This window comes from Lottia gigantea (assembly GCF_000327385.1).
Source record: "Lottia gigantea unplaced genomic scaffold LOTGIsca_29, whole genome shotgun sequence".
NCBI lineage: Eukaryota > Metazoa > Mollusca > Gastropoda > Lottiidae > Lottia > Lottia gigantea.
In genome coordinates, this window is record NW_008708943.1 from 1,249,518 (window position 1) to 1,277,471 (window position 27,954).

Here is a 27,954-nt window from a genome sequence, read left to right on the forward strand (position 1 = left end):
CAACCATATAAAGGATTGTATAATTGTCGACAATGGGATCCAGGAACATTGGCTAGCCTAAAGTGACCTTCAAGAAAAGAAAATTTAATGCCATCATCATGTTATCATAATGTATTTGTTCTGTTACAGAGACAAGCTGTTAGTAATTTTGCAGTTAAATTGAAAACTGAAGTTCAGTCTAAAATGATTGATGATAAAGTGAAAGTTGTACCTAAAACTAAGGAAAGGGAATTTGGTGGTTTGATTGGAACGTTTTTCCTGATATTTTTACTGCCAGCCACTGTGTATTTACTCAATTTTGCTTGTAATAAGGTGAGTTGAAATTATTTACTTATCAGAATAAAAATTAGACTTCAGGTGCTAGTATTGCATAAAAACATGCTTCAACAACTCTGTTGATTGATTAATGTTTGAAAAAATAAACCTTTGATTTTTCAGAAACGATGCACCATTATGGAAATACCCAAGTTACCTTCAAGACTATCATTCTTCATCGATTTACAAGCAACCTACATATTTCTGGGATGGTTTTTCTTTCAAGCAATATTAGCCATTATACCTTTCGGCAAGTTAGCTGAGGGGCAACCTTTAAGATCTGGACAGAAACTGAAATACAGATGTAATGGTAAGGTCAATTGTTTGTGTCAAATTTCTCATGTGTTAAAAAAAAAGGTCCATAAACAACATTCATCTTTATCTGTCCTCTTATAATTTTATTAGCTGATACCAATGTATTACGCAAACTTATTTTGAAATTTGGATTTCGTTTTGCAGTTCAGTTAGTTTATAGTACCTGGGATTTTTAAAGTTTTTTCTCTGATAGATATAATTGATTTATTAGGGTGACAATGACTTACTTGGTAACCATATGTATTATTATCTGCTTGGGGGTCTTGTTAAATTTCAATATTTCCTCTACAAATAGTACCTTCCCTATTTCACCCTAAATCTGCATAATTTTAAGATTAACTTTACTATTATTGTCTATTTCAGGGTTTATATCTCTAATCATCAGTATGGTAGCATTTGGTATAGCAGTTTACTATAAACTACCAGTAACAATCATACATACCAAATTCTTCCAGATTATGACAGCAGCCACTATTTTCAGTGTATCACTTAGCTTATTTCTCTATATCAAATCATTATTAATACCTCAAGATAAACTAGCTCCTGGAGGCAATACAGGTAACAAATACTTTCTTCTTCAGTTATTTTTGAAAATTGGCTGTTCTGATGAGGATTTTATAACTGAAATGATTGTACCAGCAGATTGAGACAATTGTATTCTTATACTTGGATCTATAGAACATGTAGGGATCATCCCTGACTATATTTCCTGTAAGCTTTGTAGTCTATCTTCAGTATTGTGTTGGATAAGAATTTTTCTAGTAATCTCAACCTCCATCCACTTATTATTTATTCAAGGAAATATTATAATTGTAGGTAATCATGTGTATGATTTCTTCATGGGACATGAATTAAACCCTAGAATTGGTATGTTTGATCTGAAGTTTTTCTGTGAACTACGACCAGGTTTAATTGGATGGGTGATATTAAACATGGCGTTTGTTTATAAAGCTTATCTTGATAATAACAATGTATTTCCACCTGCCCTGACTATGTGTGCTGCTTTCCAGATCTTCTATGTTGCTGATGCACTTTTTGCTGAGGTAAGAGCTCATTTTTTTCTATTTTTTTTTCCAGACTAGCATCAGGGCAGTGGCTCAATTGTCATGATTATTATGACTTCAATATAAAAAGAATTCAATAATTTGACATAATCACTACACCAAATTTAAATTTCAGCTTAACTTTTGTTGAATTGAAACTTAAATTGATGTTCCTTGTTAATAACTACCAAGAGGTTTTGCAAAATACAAGCGGGTGGATAGAATCTTACAGCATTTAAGTTGTTATGCTTTTGTATACTTTCTAATAGTTATGATTTATCTATTTATAGGAAGCTATTCTAACCACAATGGATATAGTACATGATGGGTTTGGGTTTATGTTGATTTTTGGTGATTTAGTGTGGGTACCGTTCATCTATTGTCTCCAGACTAGATTTTTACTAGAGAACCCCCAGAATGATATGTACTGGTATTGTCTGGCTTTTATTGCTGTTATCAATTGTAAGTACTGTGTGTTGTATATACCCCAAACATGTCCAGTAATGAGTCGATTTTAGCGTTGTAAAGTTAACATCTTGAAGCATGCAGAGCAGCATCAGGCGTCCTGAAAGGATCAGCATGATGTGTCAAATATACCAAAGGAGTTCTGAGACTCACTTGATAAAGTCATGACCTAAGGTTAGGCAATGACTTTGAGGGAAATTTTGTGTTAACAGCAGTATATACCCTAGTGGACTTCGTAAGGAGCATTAACTAGTGAATCTAAATAATATTTTATTACAGTGGTTGGATATTATATATTCCGTGGTGCCAACTCTCAGAAAGATGCCTATAGAAGAAATCCTCACAATCCTGCTCTAGCTCGTAAGTGTTGAAATATTCTTCCTGTTTTAGAACAAAACTTACTAACTTAAAGCCTGTAAAATCATTATATTTTCTTGGGCAACAAAGTTATGTTTGGGGATAAAATTTTTAAATTAATTATATTTTCAGAGACTATCAATTATACTTTTCTGTATTTAGAAATTTAAAATTTTATGTTAAATTTCCAGTTTTTACAAAAAGACTACAAAATCATTTATTTCATTATGTATTTTGTATATTTAGATCTAGAAACACTACCTACATCCACTGGTAGAAAATTACTAGTATCTGGATGGTGGGGTATTTGTCGTAAACCAAACTACCTGGGTGATTTACTGATGGCTACTGCCTGGTCACTTTGTTGTGGTAAGTTTATTTTCTATTAAAGGAATGCTGTTGTCCAATTATTCACTTGACCAACTGAGTTCTGGGGTTGAACATGAATTATGATACCTCACACTTTCTCTCCAGTGATGCAGGTTGGAGGGGCTTACATAAGAAAAGCAAGTAGTTCAGATGGGACAATAATCCCATTTACTCATTTAAGATTCCCTAAAAAAAAGAGAAGAATTAGTAGAATAGAGCTAATGCTGTTATTCTGTATCCCTCATTGCTGGTTTTCATTATGCTAAATTAGATTACAAAAGAAATGAATTTCCAATAAGGGTCCTTTGAACTAATAATTTGATTTATTAACTTCTGTTTCAGGTTTACATCATGTTCTACCGTATTTCTACCCAATATATTTCTTGATATTACTGGTACATCGTTGTCAACGTGATGATGTTATCTGTCGTAAGAAATATGGTGCTGTCTGGACCAGATATTGTCAACGAGTACCTTATAAAATTATACCTTATATCTATTAGACATACTTGACTTGGCTCTTATTCTTTAAATTTCTTGTTTTTATTAGCACAAAGTGCAGAGATATGAACATGAGAGATAATTCTCCAATTGACTAGTTTTAAGCACTTAAAGATCATACACTATTGGAACACTTTTACTTCAATTCACATACAACTTTTAAATAGTCATAGTAGAAAACAGCCCTTTCTTAGTTAAAAAGGGCTCCAAAAAGTGCCAATCATAAATATGCGACATTCAAAATGAGATACCCAGCTAAAAATATTTAATCTGTTTAGCCAAAAGAACTATCACAATGCTTTCATTGTGTTATAATAAAAGCCTTTGTATATTTAAAATATACTGCCAAAACTGTTTGTGGTGCCTTGATAATATAAATTGTTATGTTTGAAAATCTAGTTCCATTTTTTATCATTTTAAAAAATTTTATCATGTATTTAAAAAAAAATCAAAAACCCAAAATTCTGCTCAAATCATTTTATACCCTTCATAGAGATGTTGGTCAAACTGCGTTATACCTTCTATTACATATTCATATACTCATTATTTATGTGCATAAATTATGGATAAATTTATATCATTTCATCATGTACAAGAAAACTAACATAAATTTTTAGATAGAAGACATTCAGATTGGCATTTTTCTTCAGATTTGTCAAAAATGGGGAAAATATTTATATTTATAATCATAAATGGAATAATTTTGACATTGATTTTATGTGCTTGTCTAAATTTTAGCCTATTTTAAGTTTTGTGTATAGATGGATATTTTTATCCACTATTTCGTTATTTTTGTGCAATTGTTATTTAGTTTTTCGCCTGTAAATAAATAGATCTGTACCTCATGTGTATCTTAGTCAGTTGTCAAAAACTATCCATTTATCGAGCATTTTAGACATTCTTATTTTAGTTTTGATCAGATTCTTTACATTAAATGAAATTTTAATTTTTGTTGTACAATTAGATCACCAAATTCAGAATTTTTTTGTTTTTGGATCACAAAAAACAGAAATCTACAAAATATTTCACTATTGTCTCTTAAGTTGTAATATATATTATTTAAAACGTATTTAAAACCATAGCTGAAGGGTTATGAGGCGTTTTTTGTGCCATCTTCTGCATTACATGGCTTGTTACCCTTCGGAGCTGTTGAGAGGTTTTAAACTGAAAATTTAGAAGTAGTAGTCATCACCTCGTGCCTACTGGATAAACTGTAATGGAGATAGTAGTATTAGAGGATTCATAGTGCTTTAAGATATCTGGTTGTAGCTTTTAATTAGTAGCTTAACTTTTATATTCATTCATTCATTTGATGTAATCATTTCATTCATTCATTTATCATTCATGTGTGTAATCATTTTCAATCTGATTAAAATACAGGTCTAGACTATGGTGACTAGTAACCAAGTATTCTGTGGGGGTGCTGAGAATATATTTCATTTCGTGTGGTCAGAAGACTGACATTCTAGCTTTGTATTTAAACAGATCTCCAAAACAATGTTTGTATCAGTATTTTTAATCAGATTGTCATTCATTCATCCTGTCATTCATTCATTCATTTATTCATCGTGTTTAGTTTGACATTACTGTATATTCTATGATGTACATTTCATTTCAACAAGATTTCATTTTGTATATGAACATCCTTAAAAAATGAATAAAGAATGAACTTGAGTTTATGCCTTATCCCTGTCTGTCTTGTGTCTTTAGTCAACCAACAGTTATTTTAGCATCTTGTCTACAGCTTTATTTTGTGCATACAGTTGGATGATGTCAATGTTTCATAACCCTACAATTTTATATCCAAACCTCTTGGAATGGAATAAACAATCTCCTCTGGCTGGAGAGTATGTAAGTTTGATGTGGGCTGAGTTATAAAGTTGCTACGTCCCTTAGATGTTTCCAATGTAAACATCACAAAGTTATTTCCCTTAGTTCAATCAATAACAAATGACATTCCAAAACGATAAAGTTACGGAAAAGAACTTGCAGACTCTCTCACCCTTCCGGAACATTTGACATTACCGTACTCCTCGTTTGTCAACTTGGTATCTCTTCTAGAGAGTCCACATTACTATGAAGCTAGCAATTTAAGCTGATTTTATTGCAATCCTGCAGAGCATTCTACCTACAGTATAGATCTACACATTTTGTTTATAAGATTTTACTTTAAGCTTCCAAAGGGTGTTTGGTCAATTTGGACAGGGACTGCTGGAAAAAGCTAGTCAATTACTCTCTATTTCAAATAAATGGTCAATATAAGGCCTAATAAGCATGGTAATGTAATGAAAAGTCACAGACTCAAAGGTTGAGACAAAAATTATCAATTGTACTCAAAATTATTATGTGTGATAACAGATATATATTTATATCTAGAGATTCTAATAGTAGTGTTTACAGGGCTCTAGGAAAATATTTACTAAACACACGGAAAGGTGATTGGAAGAAAGTGAAGCCTGATAGTCTCAGATTTAATCTCATGTTAGGAGACCGGAATAAACTCCCTTATACACGACTAGGTAAGCATATTGTCTAGGTCTATTACCGCTGTCGAATTCGTTAAGGTTGACATGGAAAAAGAGTAATCATCCACGATGTTTCAAGCAGCAGATTGTGCACATTAAACTTTAAAAATCTGTGGACTGTTGCAAAAGAGTAGCTGGAATATTCAATGTACCAGCATCCAGTACGAGTGCCACAGTTTATATGCATAAATGCAATAGAAAACAGGGTCTGTACTCCCAGACAAGGTCTACACTTAGATATGTAAGAAGATATACATTGGCATGTGTCTCGGGGGGCCGTGCACACTTACTTTTCCAGATCACACTTGATACCACTTTGCACCTTGGTTTGTCAACTCAGCATCCCTTGTACATTGCTAATATTGTTTGCATGCTTCATCCCTTTTCAAAACTCTTTAAATGTGTCACTAAAGAAAAACAGACAAATAAGATCATCATGTAATTTGTTTCAGAGAAATGAAGAGACACTGCCGTTGCAAAAACATAGATCAGTTTCAATGGTTTCCAGAATCTTTTATAGTCATTCCAAAAAGACCTTTGTCTTTATCGGGTACAGTATCACAAACTCTTGAACCAGATTCAAAAATAGATCTTGTTGAACAGGATATGAAAACAACCTCTGTTGAACAGAACATGAAAACAGCCCCTGACACAAATGAAAATAACATTCAAAACAAGGATGGCAGAGAAGAGCTGTTAAAATATGGCTCATCTAATTCTGAGAGTCAGATTTGGATTGCTAAAAGTTCTTCTGGTGCTAAAGGTTAGTGTCTATTGTATTTTTGCAAGATTTTCTTTTTGTTTTTTTATATGAAGCAGTCAACCTTGCCTAAAAGAAATTAATATCCAGTATTAAATCCAATCATCAGATCACTGGAGTACTATAAAAAGCAATCTTCATGAATTTAGATTACAATTTTGTTTCTATCTTTCTGAAATTTTATCTCAATTGTAATCAAACATATTCTACTGCAATCTCGTTCTAATGATGTTAATTTTAACCTATCAAAGCGCTTCTTGTCGAATCTGTTTCTTAACAACAAAGACAAATTGTGGGATAACAATCATGTCATCGACATGCTTTGATTTGTAAGAAATAGCATCATTTGATTGTTTCTATAGGAGATGGTATAAAGATATCAAATAATATACAAGATTTACTGGATCATATTGATCACCAACATCAATCTTATATTATACAGAAATATCTACACAATCCTTTTTTACTCAATCATAGGAGAAAATTTGACATTAGGTAAATAACAGTTACTTCCCTTGTGAAGGTCATGTAGGCCTCACTGACCAGAGACATGCCTAGACCAGGTACAGTTTCCAGTGCTGTGTATGGTGTGAGATTTAAAACAGTAGAAAATGGAAGAAGTGGTTAAAATGTCCCGCTAACAAAAAGTCCAAGGGAACAAGATCAGGCATGTGTTGCCTAAAGTTTGGTATAACCGCTTAACTACAATATAAATGTATAAATAATGAATTTGTGTTTGAATCTCTGTACAGATGTTGGGTATTACTGAACAGCAATCAACAAGTCTATTTGTTTAACCAAGGTGTTTTACGAACAGCCTCAGAAAGTTACAATGTCTCAGACTTAACAAACATAACCTCACATTTAACCAATCACAGTCTACAGCAAGAGAAGTCGAAGAATTTTGGTGTTTATGAAGAGGGGAATGAAATGTTTTATGATGAATTCAATGAGTATGTTGAAAAATGAAAGAATTTAAACCGCTAATTTTCAGTGGTTATTTAACGTTTGGTTTGTTATTAGTACATTTTACTCAACAGTCCATCAGTTGCTTCACAAGGTTAGAACCACAGTACCTTGTAAATGTCTATAAAGTACACTTTAAGATTGGCAAGTACTTCTAAGGGTTAAATTTAAGGGTAAAAATGCACTCAAATATAGTACTTTAAAAATCATTTTGTTTATTTTTAGATACCTCCTGAAAACAAGAGGTGAAACAATGGAGGCCAGAATTATACCACAAATTAAAGACATCATTAAATCAGCCTTCAGTATTATATTACAGGTAAGGAATAAGTCATTTTTTACAAAAAATAATGTATTTTTTAAGAGTTTCATATTTACAAAATCAAACCAAATGTAGAAGCATTTTCATTGGTCAGTTTGAAGAGCATATGACATATATGTATGTCCCTTACACAAGGTTGACCTACTAATTGAAGCATGGCCTTACACAAATTTTTCCATCTGCAGTTCAAAACAAATATTGATTATTATTATTTCATAAATTGTTTCAGAATCTAGATACTAGAGGGTTAGATTATAAAAGCTTTCAGTTGTTTGGTTTTGATTTTTTACTTGATGATACTCTGAAAGTTTGGTTACTTGAAATAAATGGAGCCCCAGCCTGTGCACAGTGAGTTGAATTTTATTTATTTTAAAGAATTAATTCATCAAGCAAGATCTTTAAGGTTGTTGACACTGGATAATCTAGTTTTTGTAGACATGCTTACTATTACACCTTGCCCAAGGTTTCTGAAAAGTTAAAACATAATCTTGGTATTCCTGTCATCTGATTGGTCATTCACTTAAATTTATTTTGAAATTAGATGGAATAAGCCAATCAGATTTTTGTATTTATCGACATATTGAATTTATTTTAGTTAATTTAAAAAAAAACTAAGACCCGATGTACAATTGTGTTCCAGCCTAAAACTCCACATTATTTTTGATTATGTACAAATGCAAGCTTAGCAGGCAATAAATCCCCTCAACTGTCAAAGTTTACATTATTGTTTGATTTGGTGTTTCAGAAAACTGTTGCCAGATTTAATAGAATGTTTGGTGAAAACGGCCATTGATCCTGTTTATAGTACATCTTATACTGCTGTGTCTTCTAGTTTATTTCATTTTGAATTGCTAGAGTCCTGACTTTAAACAGATTGCTGGTGAAAATGAAATGAAATATATTTTATGTTAAAATAAATGAAATGTGTTATGTTCTTATGAAGACAGGCAATTTTTTATGTCTTACATCTATGGGCCCCATTGAGCTAATGACGTTGAAAAATAACTTGTAATGTACACTAAGGGATTTTTCTATAACATTACATAATTATCTTTACTTTTCTGTGATTGGATTTAGCTATTGAAAACAACCAGACATTTAAAGTTTGCATTGAGGGAATTTTTCTTTTTCTATGACATTACACTCAAATATAGTTTTAAACATTTTTACAACCAATACCAGGACCAATGGACCTGATTGGGCTAAACCAAACAGAAAGCAATAAAAGAATTTTTTGCTGGAGCAGCTCTATTTGATTCTGCCCCATAGTAGAACCTCAATCATATGACATTAAAGGAATATACATGTAAATGCAGTCATTAAATTGTAGGAAAGAGAATTAAATGAAAACGAAGCAGAAGAAATAAAATATTTTAATATTATTGAAAACCATAGAACAACTGAAGAATGAAATATAATACTGTTTTGTACAATATAACCAGTGATTCTTTATCACTTAACATTCGTTATGAAAAAAATTCACAGTGTTTCATATTTTTTTAATGTGGATAAATCCACTTGCCATCCATGATCTTACCCTATTTTATGCAACATGTTCTAAGTCATATTTTATCCCACTACTGTCTTTCATTAACGAAATTCAGGAATAATCATTGTGAAACTTTGATAGAAACAGTGTTTTTGATTGGTGAACATTTAAAACAACTGAACACAATTTAAAGAATAATTCTATCAGATCATAAATGGCAAAGAAGTATCTCCAATATCAAAACACTAAATTCAATATAGAACAGTATTTTAATCAGATTGATTTACATAATATAATATACAATTAAAATGTTCATTTATACACATCTAGATTTTAATAACAAAATAATCTAAGGTCAAGAGTTTCCCAAATAAATCTGCTTTTATATCACCGTTAACTTTTGATGCTATAAAGTGTATAATGAGGAAAATTTTGCCAAGAGAGCCCCATTAGCCTACTTTATTTCAATTATCAACTGTCAAGATATCTTTCAGTGTACAGCTTGTAGCACATGGGACCTTGGTTTAGCAGGCTTTTTCAGACCACAGGACTGAGGAGAGTTCAATATTTGACTTAAAGCTGTCTGGGGAAGGCCCAGTAATATATTTTCACCTTGTAAGTATTTTCTTACAAAAGTTGAAAATTAAAATTTTGTCTTCCCACAAATATAATATATACATTTACACAAAATATAACAAGGTAACAAAACTTTGTAACAATTGTAGTTACATTCAAATTATTGGATTTAATTTTCATTTGATTTCAATAAATACAAATTTAATGAATTTATTTCAATTTAGGAATTAATTTAGATATAGAATTATGAAACAATTAATATGTTCAACTTTTGAAAGTTGTACAAAAGAAAATTCATACTTTATGGATAACAGTTATTATAAACTTAATTATTTTTGCGGGAACCAAATATCATCAATTAGCCCAAAAAGATGAGATGTAAAAAAGTGGATTCTCATTTCTCCAATGTTTTCTAACATAGAATTCTTAGAATATTTAGCCTCTACCAATAATAATACATATTTTACTATACTAGTAATATAACTATCTGGCATTATCCAAAAAAATCCACTTTCATTATTGGCTGTACATTATGTCTGACAATTGATGTGAATAACTTGGCTTTTTACTTTAGCTTTGATAGTGTTGACAGGTTCTTGATTCAGTTGTTTTTACCAGTCACAACTGACTAGAGCTACAGATTGTTGATTTGACTGTTTTTACCAGTCAAGTCCAAATAGAGTTCTAGGCTTTTGATTGGGATGTATCTGCCAAGCAAGTCTAACTACACCTCAAATATCCTCATATTCACACAAAATAAAAGTTATTTATCGCACTTTTTGATATTCACATTTCACATTTAATTTATATCACTTTTCAGATACTTCAGACTTGAGTAAATAAAAACACTTAATAGGGCATGAAATTGTCATATTTTCACTGAACAAAACTTGATTCTTTAAGTGATGAAAGCTTCTGGAGGTATTTTTCCAGATTTCTGAAAAGAATCAAATAATACTAATTTTAAATTATATCACAAATTCACAAAAAGGGGAAACCAATTAAAACTATATTATTGTCCTGTTATTTGACGTTTCGGTTTCTATTTTTGAGATCTATTTTGGGTGTTTCTGAAGAAGGCTGTAAGCCGAAACGTCAAATAACAGGACAAAACTAATATTAATGTTATTTCCATTATATTTTGACATATTGTAATATTTATTACAATATTCAAATGCAATAAACTCTCATTCTCTTCCCCTTTCCTACATTACTATCAGACGACATCAAAATATTTCACAAACAGGCAAACTTTAATATATCTATCCATTAAAGTCATAATTAACTTAGCTTTGTCTTATCAACTGACTGAGCTGACTGAAAAAGCATTAACAAGAGAGCCTTGAGAACTTCTTAAACAGGAGAGATATAAGAATTCCATCAAATACTTACATTTAATTCTATAAAGATCTGACCAGCTTTCTCATAATTCCACATATTTTCTTCAAGACATCTACAATAAATAAACAATGTGGTTAATATACAGATCAAGGAAACCAATATTAGTACCACTCTAATTCAGACTGCTGTGTAGAACTGAACAAGATATCATCACACACAAAACACATGTATCCATTATATTTCAACTTAATTTATTGACCCTTTGAACACATAGTGAAATGAATTAAAACTTCTCACACCCTGCATTCTTAGATATTTAGCCTAAAGCACATGACACTGACATTGGTATATAACACATAATTATGCAGCTGGGAGAGCAGTTGCTTGTGTTGAAAGTGACAAACTTTGATTTAAATTATGTACTCACTTTGCTGAAAACTGTAGGTTCATTTTAGAGTCCAGCATAAATTGTTGTAACATGTGCTGTTGTTGGGGAGTGTAAATAGAACTCGCTGCTGGTGCAGTTAAAGACATGTTAGTCTGAAGGGAGGAGACACTGCTTGTTGACATGTCAGTAGGTAAAGAGGGTGTGGCTGTGAGTGACATTTTACCAGGTAAGGAAGGAGGGTTGGCTAGAACTGGACTAGATGATGGTGTGGGCCCTGTTGTCTTGAAGGCATTCTGAAAATATAATGAAATATAATCTTCAAATAAACAATTTTTAATGAGATACATCAAAGTTGTCAAAAGAACATAATGATATGATTGGTTGAAATCAGTTTGTCACTACTATGGCAAGCAGCTCATGAAACCTATGATGTCTCGTAAAATTTTGGTTTCTCACTTCCGCATATATTCCTCATCGAGGCTAAGATAAGATAAACTTTCTTTCTGTTTTTTATAAGCTTTTACTTTCAATATAGCCACTTCAGTTTGGTTAAATTTTAATTAGATAGAATTAGTTTGAATCGTACCTGTTGTTGTTCTGGTAAAGCATTAGTTATTGTTAACATGTCATTGGTGATTAAAATACTGAAATATAAATATCAAATATAATATAGACATTGTCATGCAAGGATATAAAGACACTGATAAATAAATAACATGGAGAAAGAAACAAGTTCATCATCAAATTAACTATCCAGATATTAGAATTCACAAATAGTGAATCCAATAATTTTGAAGGATCATTTAAGACATGCAGTCAGGTCCCATATTAATAATATTTGGAAAGTTGTAGGCAACATCCTGTGCAAAACACTGGTATTTTCATGACCACATGACTTGGGAGATAGATGCTCAGAACTCTTCCTTCTAACACTCTAGGATCATGAAATCTTATTTTCTACTGCAGATAGTTAATTTGACATACCCTTCTCCACTAGGTACAGCTACAAACTGTCGAGAAAATGCTCTAATTGGTGGTTTATCTACTTTGCTGTCAGCTGAAAAAAACAAATTTACAGACTCATTATTTGATGTTTGATCATTTGGTCAAAATAAAAAGTCCAAAAGCTTTTTGAATTTGAGTTTCTCTATGATGACACCCACTATTCTGAAACACCTGGTGTCACCCTGCTAAACTTTTAATGTAGCAGGTGAGATAGAGTCAGGGTGATTACGGGTTGCCAAGGGGGCAGATTGTGAGATATTACAATTTTCTTTAATTTTGTGCCATAATAAACTTACATTCTTTAAAAACACCAGTAACAGAAAAGGACATGACATTGGGCTGAAAAAAAAAAGAAATCAATTCAAAACATACTGTACTAATTATGTCATCTCCTTAATATGCACCTTTTAAATTAAAGGTTTCTACATTTCAATTATAAATTATTAAAACTTCAGACTGCATATAAGAAACACAAGTTATAGATCAATAAGACAATAATTATGGATGGATACTTCTAGAATATTTATTACTTCATTAAGAATATAATGAATGAATTGTACCATATGGTTCTAGGTTTAACAGTTTGATAAAGGAAACTCACCGAGACTAGTCCAACATCAACAATAAAAGAATTAGGATCGTGGTTAGTTTTAGGTAGCAGACAGAGTTGAGATACAATAACTAACTTTCCTTGTTTTAACTGACGATAATTTTTATCTGGAAAATAAAACATGAAAATTTCTGAAATAGTCTGTAAGCCAGCCTCGGTGTTCAGAGAGTTTGGTTATTAGCATTCTCACATGCAGTTTTTAATGAATTGCACGACAACTATGATTCAAACCTTAATTCTGAAAAGTAATACAAATAGCTGAAACTGAGGTTAATTATTGTCAAAATATGAAAAAAAATATTTCATTAGTATTATTCTTAGATTTTGAAGAAAAAAATAAAACATACCAAGATTTCTAGTGCCTTTAATAATATTTCTACTCTCTGGGATATAATCATGTAAACTGGATTGTCTGTAAAATACAAAATATTATATTCTTTGTCCTTTCTGAACACTATAGCACTATGCAGCTCCCAAAATTTAACGCGTGTTTGAATAATGACTTATCTTTATGAAGTAATCAGATTAGAGGGATTGACACCAGGTAAAGCCAGATAAATATAAACCCTTATTGACCAAATTTGGGGATTTTATGTTCATTCCTAGAGGTATAATTCCTAATTATGTTGAAGATTCTCAATTTCCAAAATAAACTTTGGATTCAAAACATGTGCTGACATATAGAGATGAGCGCTAGTCAAATAGTAGGCTAACTGGAGTTTGTCATTTTCTGATAAAACATTTAATGCAGTGTAACTTGAATAGCAACATAAACAACTTACTTATATTCAATAGCTCCATTTATACTGGCTGATAATGAAAACACTGCCTGTAATTATAATATATTCTGATTAGAAAATCCTTAAAAACAATATACAATATCTATACATTTAAGATGCTACCGCTAGCTTCAGTGAATTGGTAATATTTGTATAAAATCTCAAGATCTACTTCAGATAAGGAAATAATGGGTATGGAAAAGATATTTGTTATACCATTATCTGAAATGATTAATCTGGCAAAGACAACCTTAGTCCATTACAGATATTTATATTTAAATCAAGGCATGGATATTTCTAATTTTTGACGTCAAGCTATTGGCAACAAGCATATCAAATTTAGTCAAAATCTACATAAATAATAATAATAAACATTACAAGATTACCTGGTCATGGTAGGCATTAATCAAAGGATGTCTATTGTCGCTGTCGTATAAGGAGTAAAATTCTCGTAAAAACTTGACAATTAGACCTTTAATATTCTCATCACTAAAATAACTTCCCTAAAATATAAATATTGAAATGATTTTGTAAGGAATATCATAATATATGTATACTTTGAAGATCAATGTAAATGTAAGTAAGAGTTGTAAACTTGATCAGAAATGAAGCTAACTTGATCAGAAATGAAGCTGACTTGACCAGAAATGTCAAGCTAACTTGACCAGAAATGAAGCTGACTTGACCAGAAATGTCAAGCTAACTTGACCAGAAATGAAGCTAACTTGACCAGAAATGAAGCTAACTTGATCAGAAATGAAACTAACTTGATCAGAAATGAAGCTAACTTGACCAGAAATGAAACTAACTTGACCAGAAATGAAACTAACTTGACCAGAAATGAAACTAACTTGACCAGAAATAAAGCTAACTTGACCAGAAATGAAACTAACTTGATCAGAAATGAAGCTAACTTGATCAGAAATGAAGCTAACTTGATCAGAAATGAAGCTAACTTGATCAGAAATGAAACTACCTACTGAAATAGTAAGAGCGTGCAGTGAGCAATGTAAAAGGATTTTTAACATGTATTGCCTATATCAGACTAGGCCAAGATTTATTATTCCATCAGATAGACTGAATACTTGTTTTTGTCACCCACCTCCAAAACTACTCATTCTGAATATGAAATTTAAAGTTACCTTGGTAGGAGGTAGGGTAGTCACAGCATCTAAATCAAACTTAATAGTTGGTGGTAACACATTTCCATCCTAAAAATATAACAAATAAACTTTATTTGCCAGTGGACTCTCATAAAGGGATGTCAAATTGACAATTTAACATAATAGACCTTGTGGACTCTCTAAAAGGGATGCCGTTTGATAAACTCAAGTACGAAATCAACAATATTAGCTTTGCAGACTATTAATTAATTAGATTAACTAATATGAACCTCAAACTTACCAAGCTCACAATTTTACTGAATCTCTTCCTTACAGCACTGAAACAAACCATATATTTTTAGCAACGTGAGAAAATTGAGAACAAAGATAAAACTGAAACAGAAATCCAAAGCTGTCCAACATACATCATACTCCACCAACAAATCCAAGAAAAGTCCAAAAAATAGATTGTTTTTGTGATTAAATCAATTATAGATGACCTTTATATCTGTTTCTTCGTTAGCAGTCACAACCTTTTAATTACTATTTAATCTTGAACCGAATTTATCAATAACCAATTACTTCTATGATTTCATTTTGTTACCATTTTCCAATAGGCCAAATATCATATAGTTTATTTCAGATTTTTCTGACAAAACACATGGGGTTAAAATTTAGTTTTAGCTTTCTAGTTAACCAACCAATGACAATATTTCTGAAATAAGATTTTGAATTATTTTTCTCAAAAGCCAAAAATAAAAGTGATATCTGTTCTGAATAATATTTACTTCATCATTTGAAGGATTTCAATAAAACACCCTGTCCAAAATGTTCTTGAGAAGATTTTGTAAGGGTAAAATAGGATGACTCTCTTTTCTCAAGAATGTTGACCCAAACAGTTCTTGTTGTAATATTCACAATCTCCATCTCCATCTCCATTGTTTCTTCATTTGATTCCATACTCCACTTTTCCATTTGATATATTATTCTTTGACAACAGCTAATTTGCAGCATCTAAACCCCGCCCCCTATCAAGCCCGACAGCACCTGTCTTAGGTTGTCCTCCCTTCTGGAGGATCTTACCCGTCATTGGTTAACTGTCGCGTTACTTGATGACGCTGTATATCAATTATCATAGCTGTTGTCTGATTTATATAACATATAAGAGTTATCTGTCTTGACTGGATTCTAAAATCAGCTTCAAATAAGTGGTCTATCATTTATTATCAACAAAAGTTTTAAAATGGCAGGTCATTCTTGTAACAAAAAGAAGCCATCCTTATCCAATGATATATACATTCAGGTATATATGCATTTTATTTGATTAAATCTATCTTAAAATAAAATTCCATAAAATTTTCAATTTATTTGAGAAATCATAAAGAGAATTAATCTTAGATAAATCCAATGGTTTCTTTAAAATGTTGACATGAAACGTGAATTGCTATGTGAGAAATTAGGTAAAGGTCATCCATATTGAATTTTATCATCCATGTTTTAGATATGCTTTCAGTATTTCTAAGGAGTTTTTAAAAACAAACCAAATAAATTTTAGCTTGTCATCAAATATAACCAGCCAAAAACAAGTTTTTGAGAATTACGTCTTGAATCAAGTCATATTATTTTGTGACAAACGCCATTGCTTGTTGATAGAATTAAAAATATAATTCTGTTACCATTGACGCAAGAATAGAAAAAAAGAACTACAATACCACACAACCACCAACTCCACCACGTTCCACAGTGGTATTGATTATTTTTTACCTAATGTACGAAGAACGATCTTTAAAAGTATCACACAGTCTGTTTAGATTTAGGTTTAAAATTTCAAGTGGCCAGTCTTTAATGTGGTCTAATTCTAAGATGGAACTCAGCTAGAAAAGGAATAAAATCAAATTATTTAGGCAAACCAAATGATAATTAATAATAATCCTTCTTTCTGACACTGTTTGGCAAGGCAAAAAGAGGAATTTTACCAAGACAGCAGCATGAACCTACTCAATTTCAATTCCATATTGGGATTGAATCCTTGACCTGAGGTTATCAAGTAAGTGTCTTCCTTATGCAGCCACCTGGTAAGAATATTGCATCACAAAAAACAAAGAGCCATCTTTGATATGAACAATACAAATACATCTCTAGCTGAACTTTTACAAACAGAAGATTATCTGGCCTGTTGTTGTTGTTTGTTTCAGTGATTACGTCAGCCATGTTGTTCATGTCAGTTCTCTTACCTTATTGTCAGAAAGATCTAAATTAGTCAAATTGGGAGTAGATTCAACCAAATCTTTCAACCCACTTAAAGAATGGAGTTTATTTGTTCGTAATATTAAACCAATCATCTGAAAATTAAAAAGTTTTTATGATCTACAGTTTTGTATGCGTGATGTCCAGACTCCATTTGTCTGTAATTGCGCAAGCGTAGTACGTATCTGACCAGTAGAAATAATCGCTCTCGTATTTTTAGTTAAAAGAACTCCATTTATCAACAATCCTTATTGCGTGTACGCTAGAACCTCCATGTACCACAGACTGATCAAAAAATTGAGCGATTTTTTTGCTCTCACAGATGCTATAAGAACTTTAAAATAGCAAGAACAATGTCAAGTATTTCCCAAAAAGGTATTTCCCAACAATCATTGGCTGGATTATTTCTTTAAGCATGATGCATAAGAATAATGAAATGAAGTTTTACACCATACTTACCTCTGGAATATGTTGTTTTATTATATCTGTTATAGTCATTAAGACATTAGGTCTACTCAAAGACATGTACAACTCATCTTTAGTTAAACCTGTTTAAAATATGTTACATTTAACTCGTATATACACCTGTTCAATCAAACCAAATCAAAACAGGCGCCTATAACACAACACATCATGTAAGAGCTTTTTCTGTTAATTCCAGCTCAACAATTCAGGCTTTCGTGAGGTACGATATGCTCATTCTTTAGAAAAAATGAAATGAAAGTCTTATGTTCTACTCTTCTACACCTAATTGATCTAATGAAGAAGGGAAATGCCAAATCCGAAAGTATTATCTCTCCATCACGGCTCCCTCACTCTTAAGAACATCTGATGCCACTCTGCTTTCAAGCAACTGTGTTTGTCAACTCTAAACCTATTAGAAAGATAATAGTAAGTTAACATTAAGGGGAAAATTCAAAATAGAATAAGAGGCTTGGCTTTAATAAATTCTGAAGACCAACTTACTTTCATCTGTATGTAGAGAGGTGAGATCAAGAAGTTTTGTTGCTGGGTCATATCTAGAACTCATAACTACTTTCAACTTTTCTTTAACATCTTCCTTAAGACTGGATGGAATCGGTGAACGGGAAGCTGTTACTACCGTTAATAACTGAAATAGACAAAATCTTTTTAAATATTGATTTCAGAAGTATTCTTAGTATACAAGTATACATATCACACATATCATTATTGCAAATACACACACATCAAGGCTACCAGAAATTTTTCAATGACAAATGCATCTCAATAAACCCTTGAAAGAAATGAAAAGTATCCTTAACCTACCTTAAAGCCGTCTGGTAACGTGGCTTTCTTGGAAGCCATCTTGATTTGTTTCGCAGCAGCAGAATCATTGACATGAAACACAGCATTTTTATAGTCATAGTGAAACTGAAAAAAATAATGATAATCCCTCAAAATAAAATATAAAAACCTAAACAGGGTTGAAATTAACTCCATGAAGGGCCATAAATCTCCATTAAGAAATGAATGAAGGACTAAGCCATATTTTGAATGTTTATGAAATAGAGCTGATGAAGTATTAGTCTGATAGGGCAGCTCTGTGAATGACAAACCTCTGTTGGACATGAAAAAGGTGTTACACAAAGGATTTACTACAGTCAAAAAATCTTAATTGCAAAAAACAAAAGACAAAGATTGATGTTATTAAATATACATGACACAAGGCTTACCTGTATTGGTTCAAACGACCCATCAATTAAGGATAGAAGAGTCTTTAATAATAATGACTTCTCATGTTTCTTTCCATATGGAATCTTTAAAAAATAAACAATTTGAAATACAGCAAATCTACAGTTATATTAACTAACACATTTCAAAAAGTGGATGTTTTAAGATTTACTTCTTTGCACGAAAGTATAGAACTTTTTCACTAAGATTTAAATCCTCTTATTCTCGAATTTACTATGCTTGCAATGAAGAACTTTTACAATATAAATATCCCAAGAATCTTTGGAGTGCAATACAAGGGATTTATAAGTTATAGGAATAATGATTTGGTAAAATTTGCTACTTACAATCACTTTATACCAGTCACTAACAGGCTCAAAACGAACAGTATTTCCTACAATAGTGTAAATAACAATAAAAAATTCTTCAAATATAAGCATTGACATTAACAATTTATATATCAATACCTCAATAAAGATGTAGAAAAAAGTATATTTTCAAGGATAACAACCAGAATTTAGGCATCAAATTAAAATCTGGGTTGACTGGTCTAAGTCTCCAAACTTTCACACCCTGATCTCCATTAAAACCCACAACCAACCAAGGCTATCATGTAAAGTTTCTAACGCTTTAAATAACTTTATTGATTATCCATTACTAACAGAATTGGAGACATAACTAAATTCCCAAGCAACCAACATAGTCTTAATGAAAGAAAACTGACCTCTGTCTCCTCTATCACGTCCTCCACGTCTTGATTTAGGTCGAGCTGAATATGGAATGCTGTAATAAATATCAACTCAAATAAATAGATTGTTTTGGGCTTGATAACCGTCAGAAGTTATCGTGTGAAAATTTATATAGTTAAAATACATTCTATGATAAACGACAGGTATTTGTGAAATGACAGAAAAAATTCCATTCAGAATCAAGTGGTTGAAGAAAATAAGATGATACTTACAATCTAGATCTACCTCTAGAAGAAGAACTATCATCTCCTCCCATCATTTCATCTCCATCATCATCTAATCTGGCTCCTCGTGGGTTAAAATGTACTGATTTTCCTCGTTTAGATATTCCTCTAGGCCCCCGGTTTAAATAATCTCGGCCACCTCTATGACTTTCTCTATCTGACCCTTCACCACGACCTGACAATTTAATAAAAATTTACATACAATTTTAGACCTACTAAATTTTGTGGATTTTGTTATATTGTAAATAGAGAGTGGACACAACATCCTTCAAAACCTACCTGATTTGTTACGTCCACCATAATTATCTCGACCCCTGTATTTTCCACCCCCACCACGTCCTCTCTGTGATCTGGGAGCCCATCTGTCATCATGTTCTATAAAAGATCAAATAATATATTTGTTCAACACTGTTTTTTTACAAGATAATGAATTGAACCATGTGAAATCAGTCCCTCTCTAGCACTCAATTAGGCTAGTGAAGATGTCAAAAACAATGTTATATGTGCAATAAGGCTTTTTGGTAAGACAGAGTTAGACAGCTAGTAAGACAGCTAATGACCTTGGCACAGTCACATGGACATGTCTTCACAAATCACCACTGCCACTGTCAGTGGCACTGACACCAGCATTAAAAATAGATCTCATAATAATAAGTCAATGTTCAGGTTCTGTTTTGATATTTCTAAGTAAATGTTCATCAGTTCAGCTATAAACCAGAAGGCATAATCCAGATAATGCTGATATATCTACATGAATATGATGTATGGAAATCTCATAATTTTTAAGTCCTATTTCAAAATTATTCACTTTCACTTTGTTTGGTACAGACATTTGCGACGAAGGAGGACACTGACGCGATTACCTCCAAACGATCTGTGTCCATCTCTGCCAGTAGTTACAGTGAATTCATTGTCACTGCGAAAGCGACTCATTTTAATGCAGTTTCATTCGAATAAAGCTTATTTTTTGATTGAAAAATATGGTGAAATTTCTTCTCGTACATGTGATGTGCTCTACGTCATCACTTTGGAAATGCCACAAAATAGATGACGTCATTAAAGAGAGTAGTCTCCCGTACGATTCGTACTACAGTAAATTTTTATTGTATGTTACAGAGCCGTATGTTACTAGGATTAGGATGTTTACATTACATCACCATGAAAAAGTTAAAGTAGGGGGTCTTTCCATTAACCAGCATCGAACCTTTTATATTATCTTTTGTATACAGATTTATCAATATTTATTAGGCCCCCGTCATCTCCCCAAAAATACTATCATTAGCTTAATTCTTCTTACTCTCTTAATTTTAACTCTTCATTTTCGAACTCTTTATCATGTCTATAATATAAGAATTTCACGCATAGACCCTTTACTAATAATAAATTCTTTACTTAGATAACAGTTAGGCTTAAAAATGATACGACATGAATGCAATTTTACGCCCTACTTCAATTAGGCTTACAGACCATTGAAGAAGTAAACCTTACGGCCCCTGATTAGGCTACAATTTTTTGAACCGACCTTGATTTAAATAAACAGAAACATCCTAATGGAAGCTGGCGATTAAAAGAATTAGGCTGGTAGGCTATAAAAAAATGGATGTCAATCTCGCATATTGTTGTCGAAAGCTTTTTATCCCCTTGAGTGTAATATAAGTGTTAACAGTATCGTCTCATAAATAACATTTCTAAAGTGCAAATAAAACAAACGTAATGCCCAATGAAATGGAATATACGTCCTACACTTCTCTGCCCCCGACTAGACAAATAAGGAGAATAGGTTGACGCAATGTGTAATAAGAGATATATATTTATCAAGGATCATCAACATATATTGAACATTATCCTATTCTGTTTCAACTGCTGTAATCTTTCAGGCAGTGGCGGAGCCAAAGGGGTGGCAGGCAGGTAACTAGGTTAGAAATTCGGGCAATCTCAGCTATTTCGACCCCCCTCGGACGTTAACCTGGCTCCATCACTGCTTTTAGGAATGGTAATCCTGTCACCCTGTAGCCTAATCAACCTTACTATTTTCTGTTAATGTCAATTTTTTTTCAAATTCTAGCTCTAGAGCTGTCATTCTTCTGATTTCCCACAAAAAAGTCCGTAGTTAGTTAGACACAATAATTTTGTATTCATCGTCTTAAACATTGGCGTTTTCAGAAGTTTTAGATATTTGAAGATTATGAAAAATCAGGGCTTAGTTTTTCTGTTTCTAGCCAATAAAAATCCATCAAATTATACCAATAAATATAAGGGTCATTAAATTTGGAATTGATTGAAGATGAAAATCCACTATAACAAATAATGAAGTGATAAAATGAAAGTAGGAATTATTGACCAAATGGGAATTTCGTTAATTTTCTATATCCAATTATTGTCTATAAATATAGGATAACATTATATTAATCAACTTATTTCTTTATTGAAAAAAAATCCCATGGGACTTCCTGGATTTATTTTCTTGTTTCCACCTATCATACACCAATTGACTTGAGTTTTACGTCCATCTCCCGTTCAGGAACAGTTAGAGTTTTATGTCAACTTAGGAGCTAATGAAATAAAATAGAGTTTCAGTTCTTACTGTTCTCAACTTAGGAGCTAATGAAATGAAATGGGGTTTTATGTCTTACTGTTCTCAACCATGACCCAATGAAATGAAAGACATTTATAGAAATCGAATTTTTCTGCTGGTTAAGCGAACTCTAATGATATATAATTTGTGGAACAGTAAATATAACCTCGTACATCCATTAGTTATACACACAATGTTTGTCATTTACATTTCAAGTTGGATACCTCAGAATTATTAAATATATACTCTAAAATTTATGTCGTCTAACTTCTAATATAACTTTAACACAACTAAAACCAACACTATAGAATCAAACAGTCTGTTCTAGTAACTCTATTCTCTCCAAGAATTACCAAAAGAATGCAAGTATTTACTGAACGCGTTGTGTCATATCAATCGATTATTATAGAAGAAAAATGTTTCATAAAAGCAGACACCTGAACGCCGAGCAAGAATTACAGTTTTCAGAAACAATAAATCGATGAATATTATGATTCTTACTCGATAATGATGCATCCTTTAATGTAACGCCAATCGAGCGTGACTTTTTAATAACCGTCCATTAACAAATGGATATTGATATAGTTACCATGGAAATGAATACACGACCAGAAGACAATTGCCAGTACTTATCAATAATGGAATGGTCGATGTAGAAACAATTAGAGATATTCTCTGCAGATGTATATTCCATATTGACCTAACAGGTATGTGATTTTTAGCTCTCGTATTTTACTTATTTCCACTGTTTATACCATATTTTAATACTTTTTAAATGACAAACGAATTGTTTCTGATCATTATTTGAATTACAAAAAATACAGTACGACTATAGACGTAATATTAGTAGTATTATTATTCTAACAACATGGAATCTTTTTACTGTTTTCACAGGGAGGGGTCGGATCATGTGATAATGGGCTAACGGACAGCAAGATTTAGGTCACCACATTGAGATATACCCTCCGACACCGCCTCCGTCCCTCAAAATTTTCCACTACTGTGACTCTGGTTGCATTCTTTTTTAGTATCACTATCGTACAGGAACGATTTAAAAGCATATGATGTCTGGTTTAGCACTAGCGGGCGGGGCAATTAAAATTTAATATATTTTTTTTCAAAAAACGTGTTGTCTACACGACTAGTTCAGAAGAAAGTAACAAAACGTTTTCCTTTAGCTGAACGCAGGTCAGATGCGTACTGTGTAGCACACCTTAAAATCGTCGTAAGAGATTGTTTTGATAGTACGACAACTATTCGACAGCCTATAATTTATTATTAACCATATATTATTACAAAACTAATAGCGGTCACTAACGATGATAGTTAGCGTTCATTAACAGTTGTTGTATATAGATATACAATGGCCACTATATACTAATTAAAATCCATTCCGCCCGAATAACTTCATTTTTGAATTTTATTTTGTAGTTTGAACGCATCACATATATAGTTTTCGTAAATGTATTTGGCTAATTCGATCCTAAATTTAAGGTAACTTCAGACTTTAATTTTTAAGACTATTTGTAAATCAGTAATTTAAAAACACCAATCAATAGAAATTCATTTAGACTCTTTAGATATAAAAGAGATTGTAAAGACGTTTTCCAAACTTGATATGTGTATTGGGAATATTATTAGCATCGATAAGCACTATTCCAATTTTTAATCTCGTGCATTTTTAAGGTTATTTTAGATTATTTTACTCTAGAAGAAAACTGTATATATCTATTAAACGCCAGGCGAGTTTCGGACTGAACAAATCCGTACTACAGCAGTGAAGAAAACATCTCCACAATGTCAAGCTAATAGGTAGAATCTTAGACATTGTGTAAACGAAACACCTGCCTCTATTCTTTTAATTCACAGGCATCGTAAAGGCAAATTAATATATGTTTTACAAAATTCTAACTTCTCCATTTTCTCTATAAAATCTCTATAAAATGCGGCTTAGTTTCTCTGACTCGACCCCAACCGACAACTGTCAAATTAGCTATAAGGCAGATGTTTTTGATTATACATTCTGAAATAAAATGAAATGAATGGAGTTTTACGTCCTACTTTTCTGCACCATTTGGGCTAATGAAGACGGGCAATAAGGGAAATTTTGGCAGGACAGCGGCATTTGCCTGCTCTTTTTCGATTTCGAGGGATCTTTAACGTGCACAACCTGTTGCACAAGGGGCCTAAGTTTATTGTCCAGTCCGAACGACTAGACGCTTTTTCCATGTCAGCCCCTCTTACCTACATCACTGACAGAGGGAAACCGGGTTGAAAAAACCGAAGGTATCATCTCGACCTATGCCGGGATTGAACCCTGGACCTTCAGGTTAGCGAGCAAGCGTCTAACTCACTGAGCCACCGCGACTCCCTTTTCATTCTGAAGGTGTGGTGAAAATGTAAAATACGAAGTCGGCCTTAGTAACCAGGCCAGGCCTTTATGTCATAATATATTTCTTGTAATCTGTGGTTCGAATGAAAATAACGTTTCATATACTGGACAGATTTATAGTCAATTGTAATTTTGGCGCATATAGTATTATCATTCAAGAAAATGCATTTGAGATTTAAATAATAATATTCTTCTTAATTTGATCTTATTTGGTTTTTACGGCTAATGATGTGTTAATTGTTTTCTAGGAAGAACATAATAATATGTAACAAGAAGTTAATGAGTCCAGAAAACAGCTGCCCAGGATAAACCTCGACCAATTAAATTGAGTTATACAGCCTTATACAGTATTTTCTGCTTCCGATCAGACTAATGAGGAAGGAACCATTGGACTAATAAGAAAGCGACCCAAACACATGAAGAGAAACTCTACATGTGATATAACTTTAGTTCTCTTTTACTAATCTGCTAACAAGACTTTTGTCCTCTTGAGAACCATTCGGAGTTTTACTGACATTTCCGTTGTGATAAATTTTGATCATTTGACTGCAGTTTACTATTTATGGAAATCTCTGTCGTGATAAATTTTGATTAGAAAATCACTTCAATGTAACTCTGGATTGCGGTAATTTCCGTCTATATCTCCAACTAACTTGACTCTATAGCTCGGGGATATACTGAAATTTCCGCCGTGATAAATTGTGATTAGGACTCACTTTTACTCTAGCCTGGGACCGGTCGTGATAATTGTGATCAGAAACTCCCTTGACTTTATTTGGGGATATACTATAATCGTCGTTTGGATACCCAATGCGATAGAAGGTGGCAACTGATTTCAAATACCGTTGGGATATTTTCGTAGATGTTCAAAGCCTGCGTAAGTGATTCTAAATTGAGGTCAAGCTCTCTACAAGATCTTTGTTTCTCCGTCACCGACAGAATTATGTCCGAGTTCACCGAGTTGAATAATCTTACCTATAGTGACGTCTGGTTTAACAATGTCTAATCCGCTTGGCCAGATTTCAAATACAAGTCAATGGTCGACACATTGTTCAATTAATTAACTGTCTTACAAATGTAGATCATATGATAAACAAGATATAGAGAGAACGAAGCCAATTTGTCCACATAATGAATAACCATTTTCATTCCAACTGTCTTTCAAACAGCTGCTTGAACGGTAACAAACAGGTGATCAGACGTCGAGGAAGGAAATTACCGCACGTGCCCCGTCAGACCAAATACAAACCTAATGTGTTTTGGCCGACATATCGAGGTGCAGTAAGTTGGTTGCGACAACATCAGAAAATTCTGGACACAGCTATTGGACTACTAGAAATATATCCAAATATTATCAGTGATTATTCTTTAGATTCTTTTTGGGATTTTATAAAACCCTTTTTGTACCCGGACAAATCGGAGAAACTGACACTACATCGAAAAACGACGGGAAACCCCAAACGACCGACAAAACAAACCGCAGTGATACTACCGAAAATAAATACAAAAATTCCATTGATTTCCGTGACACACGATTCCGACCCGGAAAACGAAAGTGAAATTGGCATAGAGACTGTGACAGATAACCATAAAGTGTCGAGGGTATGTGTATCGGGGAAACTTCAAGATAAACATGAAATCGATTATACTCCTCAGATTGTGGAAGAGTTAACATCGTTTAGTTTTGTGTTTTACATTTCACCAATAAACAGATCTAATGATGTGCTTTATGAGGCGGATTCGTTAATATTTTTACTCGGTGACTATACTTTATCAGATGACTATTGTTGTGAAAGTCTGGTCAGTGCCTGGTCGCTGGACATTCCTACTGTTTTCGTACGAAATAAAAACTTTAAATTATCCAGCCCCTTGCCAGACACTTTCATCAAACATGCAATAAATATAGACGGGGGCTGGAGAGGCGGTGGACGGAGCTTATCACCGTCAGTAGGTGCCAGTTCATTGCGACTTAAAAGGGACAGGTTTAAACGTTCGGACTCGGCTACTTCCGTTTTAACCGGAAGTTACAAAGATTCCAAAGCATCTGTTTGTTCCTCAGATCTTGTGTTTTATTTGTTGAATGGTTATCGAGAAGCTGTGGTGTACGACGACAAACTGTCGGATATTACCTCTAGAGAAATAAAATTGTTGTTGTCCAAGAAAATGGAGTTTTCGCGAACCTTTAGTTCCATGTCTAAGCACCCGGAAGAAATCATTAAGAATAAAAATTCAGACAATCTCGAAGAACATTCAAACTTATTTAATAGAAATACAGACTCAGGTCAATTTCTACGAATTCCAGATCCGCTAGAATGTTTAAACATCGAGACAGAGCTGTTCCCTACCAGGTTGGAGGAGCCCAGACCCTCGAACTTAGAGAAAACCATGCATCTCACCGTCCCGCCCGACATAGACCAAGATCCGGACAGTGGTGTCCATAGCCCCATTGAGAAGGAAACATTTTATTTGGTATATCCGGATCCTCTGGCGTCTCTTAGAACTACTTGTCCACAAATTGTGAAATGGCCCCCCGATGAGGAAGATGGTCCTCTATTCTCTCCGGATTCACCAAGTACTCTTGACTCTCCCATAACATTCAGCGATATTGATTTGAGTAAAGAAATAAATCATGACCTCTCTTCGCCAGATGGATTTTGATTGAGTGGAATCCAGCTCGAATAGAACACACATTTGGTATACGAATGGTTGGAGACATCATTAAAGATCTCGTACCGTACTTGTTAGTGAATATAGTGACGATATATAGATGCAGATTTTCTAATGTGAAGATTTGTTGGAAATGGAAGTACTATGATTAAGATACTCAACAATATATTTCAAAATTC

At 32.8% G+C, this 27,954-nt stretch overlaps 4 protein-coding genes across 4 annotated transcripts; 3 read left to right on the forward strand and 1 right to left on the reverse strand.

The window, feature by feature from the left end:
- Positions 1-183: 183 nt before the first annotated feature.
- LOTGIDRAFT_118629 (hypothetical protein) lies at positions 184-3,367 on the forward strand (the record flags this gene model as incomplete). The annotated part of the gene is made up of 8 exons (XM_009056825.1): positions 184-312; positions 439-625; positions 994-1,188; positions 1,447-1,673; positions 1,964-2,135; positions 2,418-2,498; positions 2,742-2,864; positions 3,207-3,367. The coding sequence occupies 8 exons, from the start codon at positions 184-186 to the stop codon at positions 3,365-3,367; spliced, it is 1,275 nt and encodes a 424-aa protein (XP_009055073.1).
- A 2,342-nt stretch (positions 3,368-5,709) lies between these two features.
- On the forward strand, positions 5,710-8,290 carry LOTGIDRAFT_118802 (hypothetical protein; the record flags this gene model as incomplete). Its single annotated transcript, XM_009056826.1, has 7 exons — positions 5,710-5,884; positions 6,321-6,484; positions 6,569-6,653; positions 7,013-7,145; positions 7,403-7,603; positions 7,842-7,935; positions 8,168-8,290. The coding sequence occupies 7 exons, from the start codon at positions 5,710-5,712 to the stop codon at positions 8,288-8,290; spliced, it is 975 nt and encodes a 324-aa protein (XP_009055074.1).
- A 2,611-nt stretch (positions 8,291-10,901) lies between these two features.
- LOTGIDRAFT_232475 (hypothetical protein) lies at positions 10,902-21,106 on the reverse strand (the record flags this gene model as incomplete). Its single annotated transcript, XM_009056827.1, has 23 exons — positions 21,005-21,106; positions 20,421-20,516; positions 20,130-20,316; positions 19,893-19,951; positions 19,516-19,562; positions 19,171-19,254; positions 18,764-18,868; positions 18,443-18,587; positions 17,936-18,024; positions 17,464-17,571; positions 16,313-16,374; positions 15,531-15,567; positions 15,269-15,337; positions 14,513-14,629; positions 14,130-14,176; positions 13,695-13,759; positions 13,339-13,454; positions 13,034-13,076; positions 12,717-12,789; positions 12,319-12,376; positions 11,772-12,025; positions 11,396-11,456; positions 10,902-10,940 (listed from the first exon to the last, which is right to left on the reverse strand). The coding sequence occupies exons 1-23, from the start codon at positions 21,072-21,074 to the stop codon at positions 10,902-10,904; spliced, it is 2,031 nt and encodes a 676-aa protein (XP_009055075.1). The 5' UTR covers positions 21,075-21,106.
- A 5,133-nt stretch (positions 21,107-26,239) lies between these two features.
- Positions 26,240-27,766, forward strand: LOTGIDRAFT_161440 (hypothetical protein; the record flags this gene model as incomplete). The annotated part of the gene is made up of 1 exon (XM_009056828.1): positions 26,240-27,766. One exon carries the CDS (start codon positions 26,240-26,242, stop codon positions 27,764-27,766), a length of 1,527 nt encoding a protein of 508 aa, XP_009055076.1.
- Between the last annotated feature and the right edge of the window lie 188 nt (positions 27,767-27,954).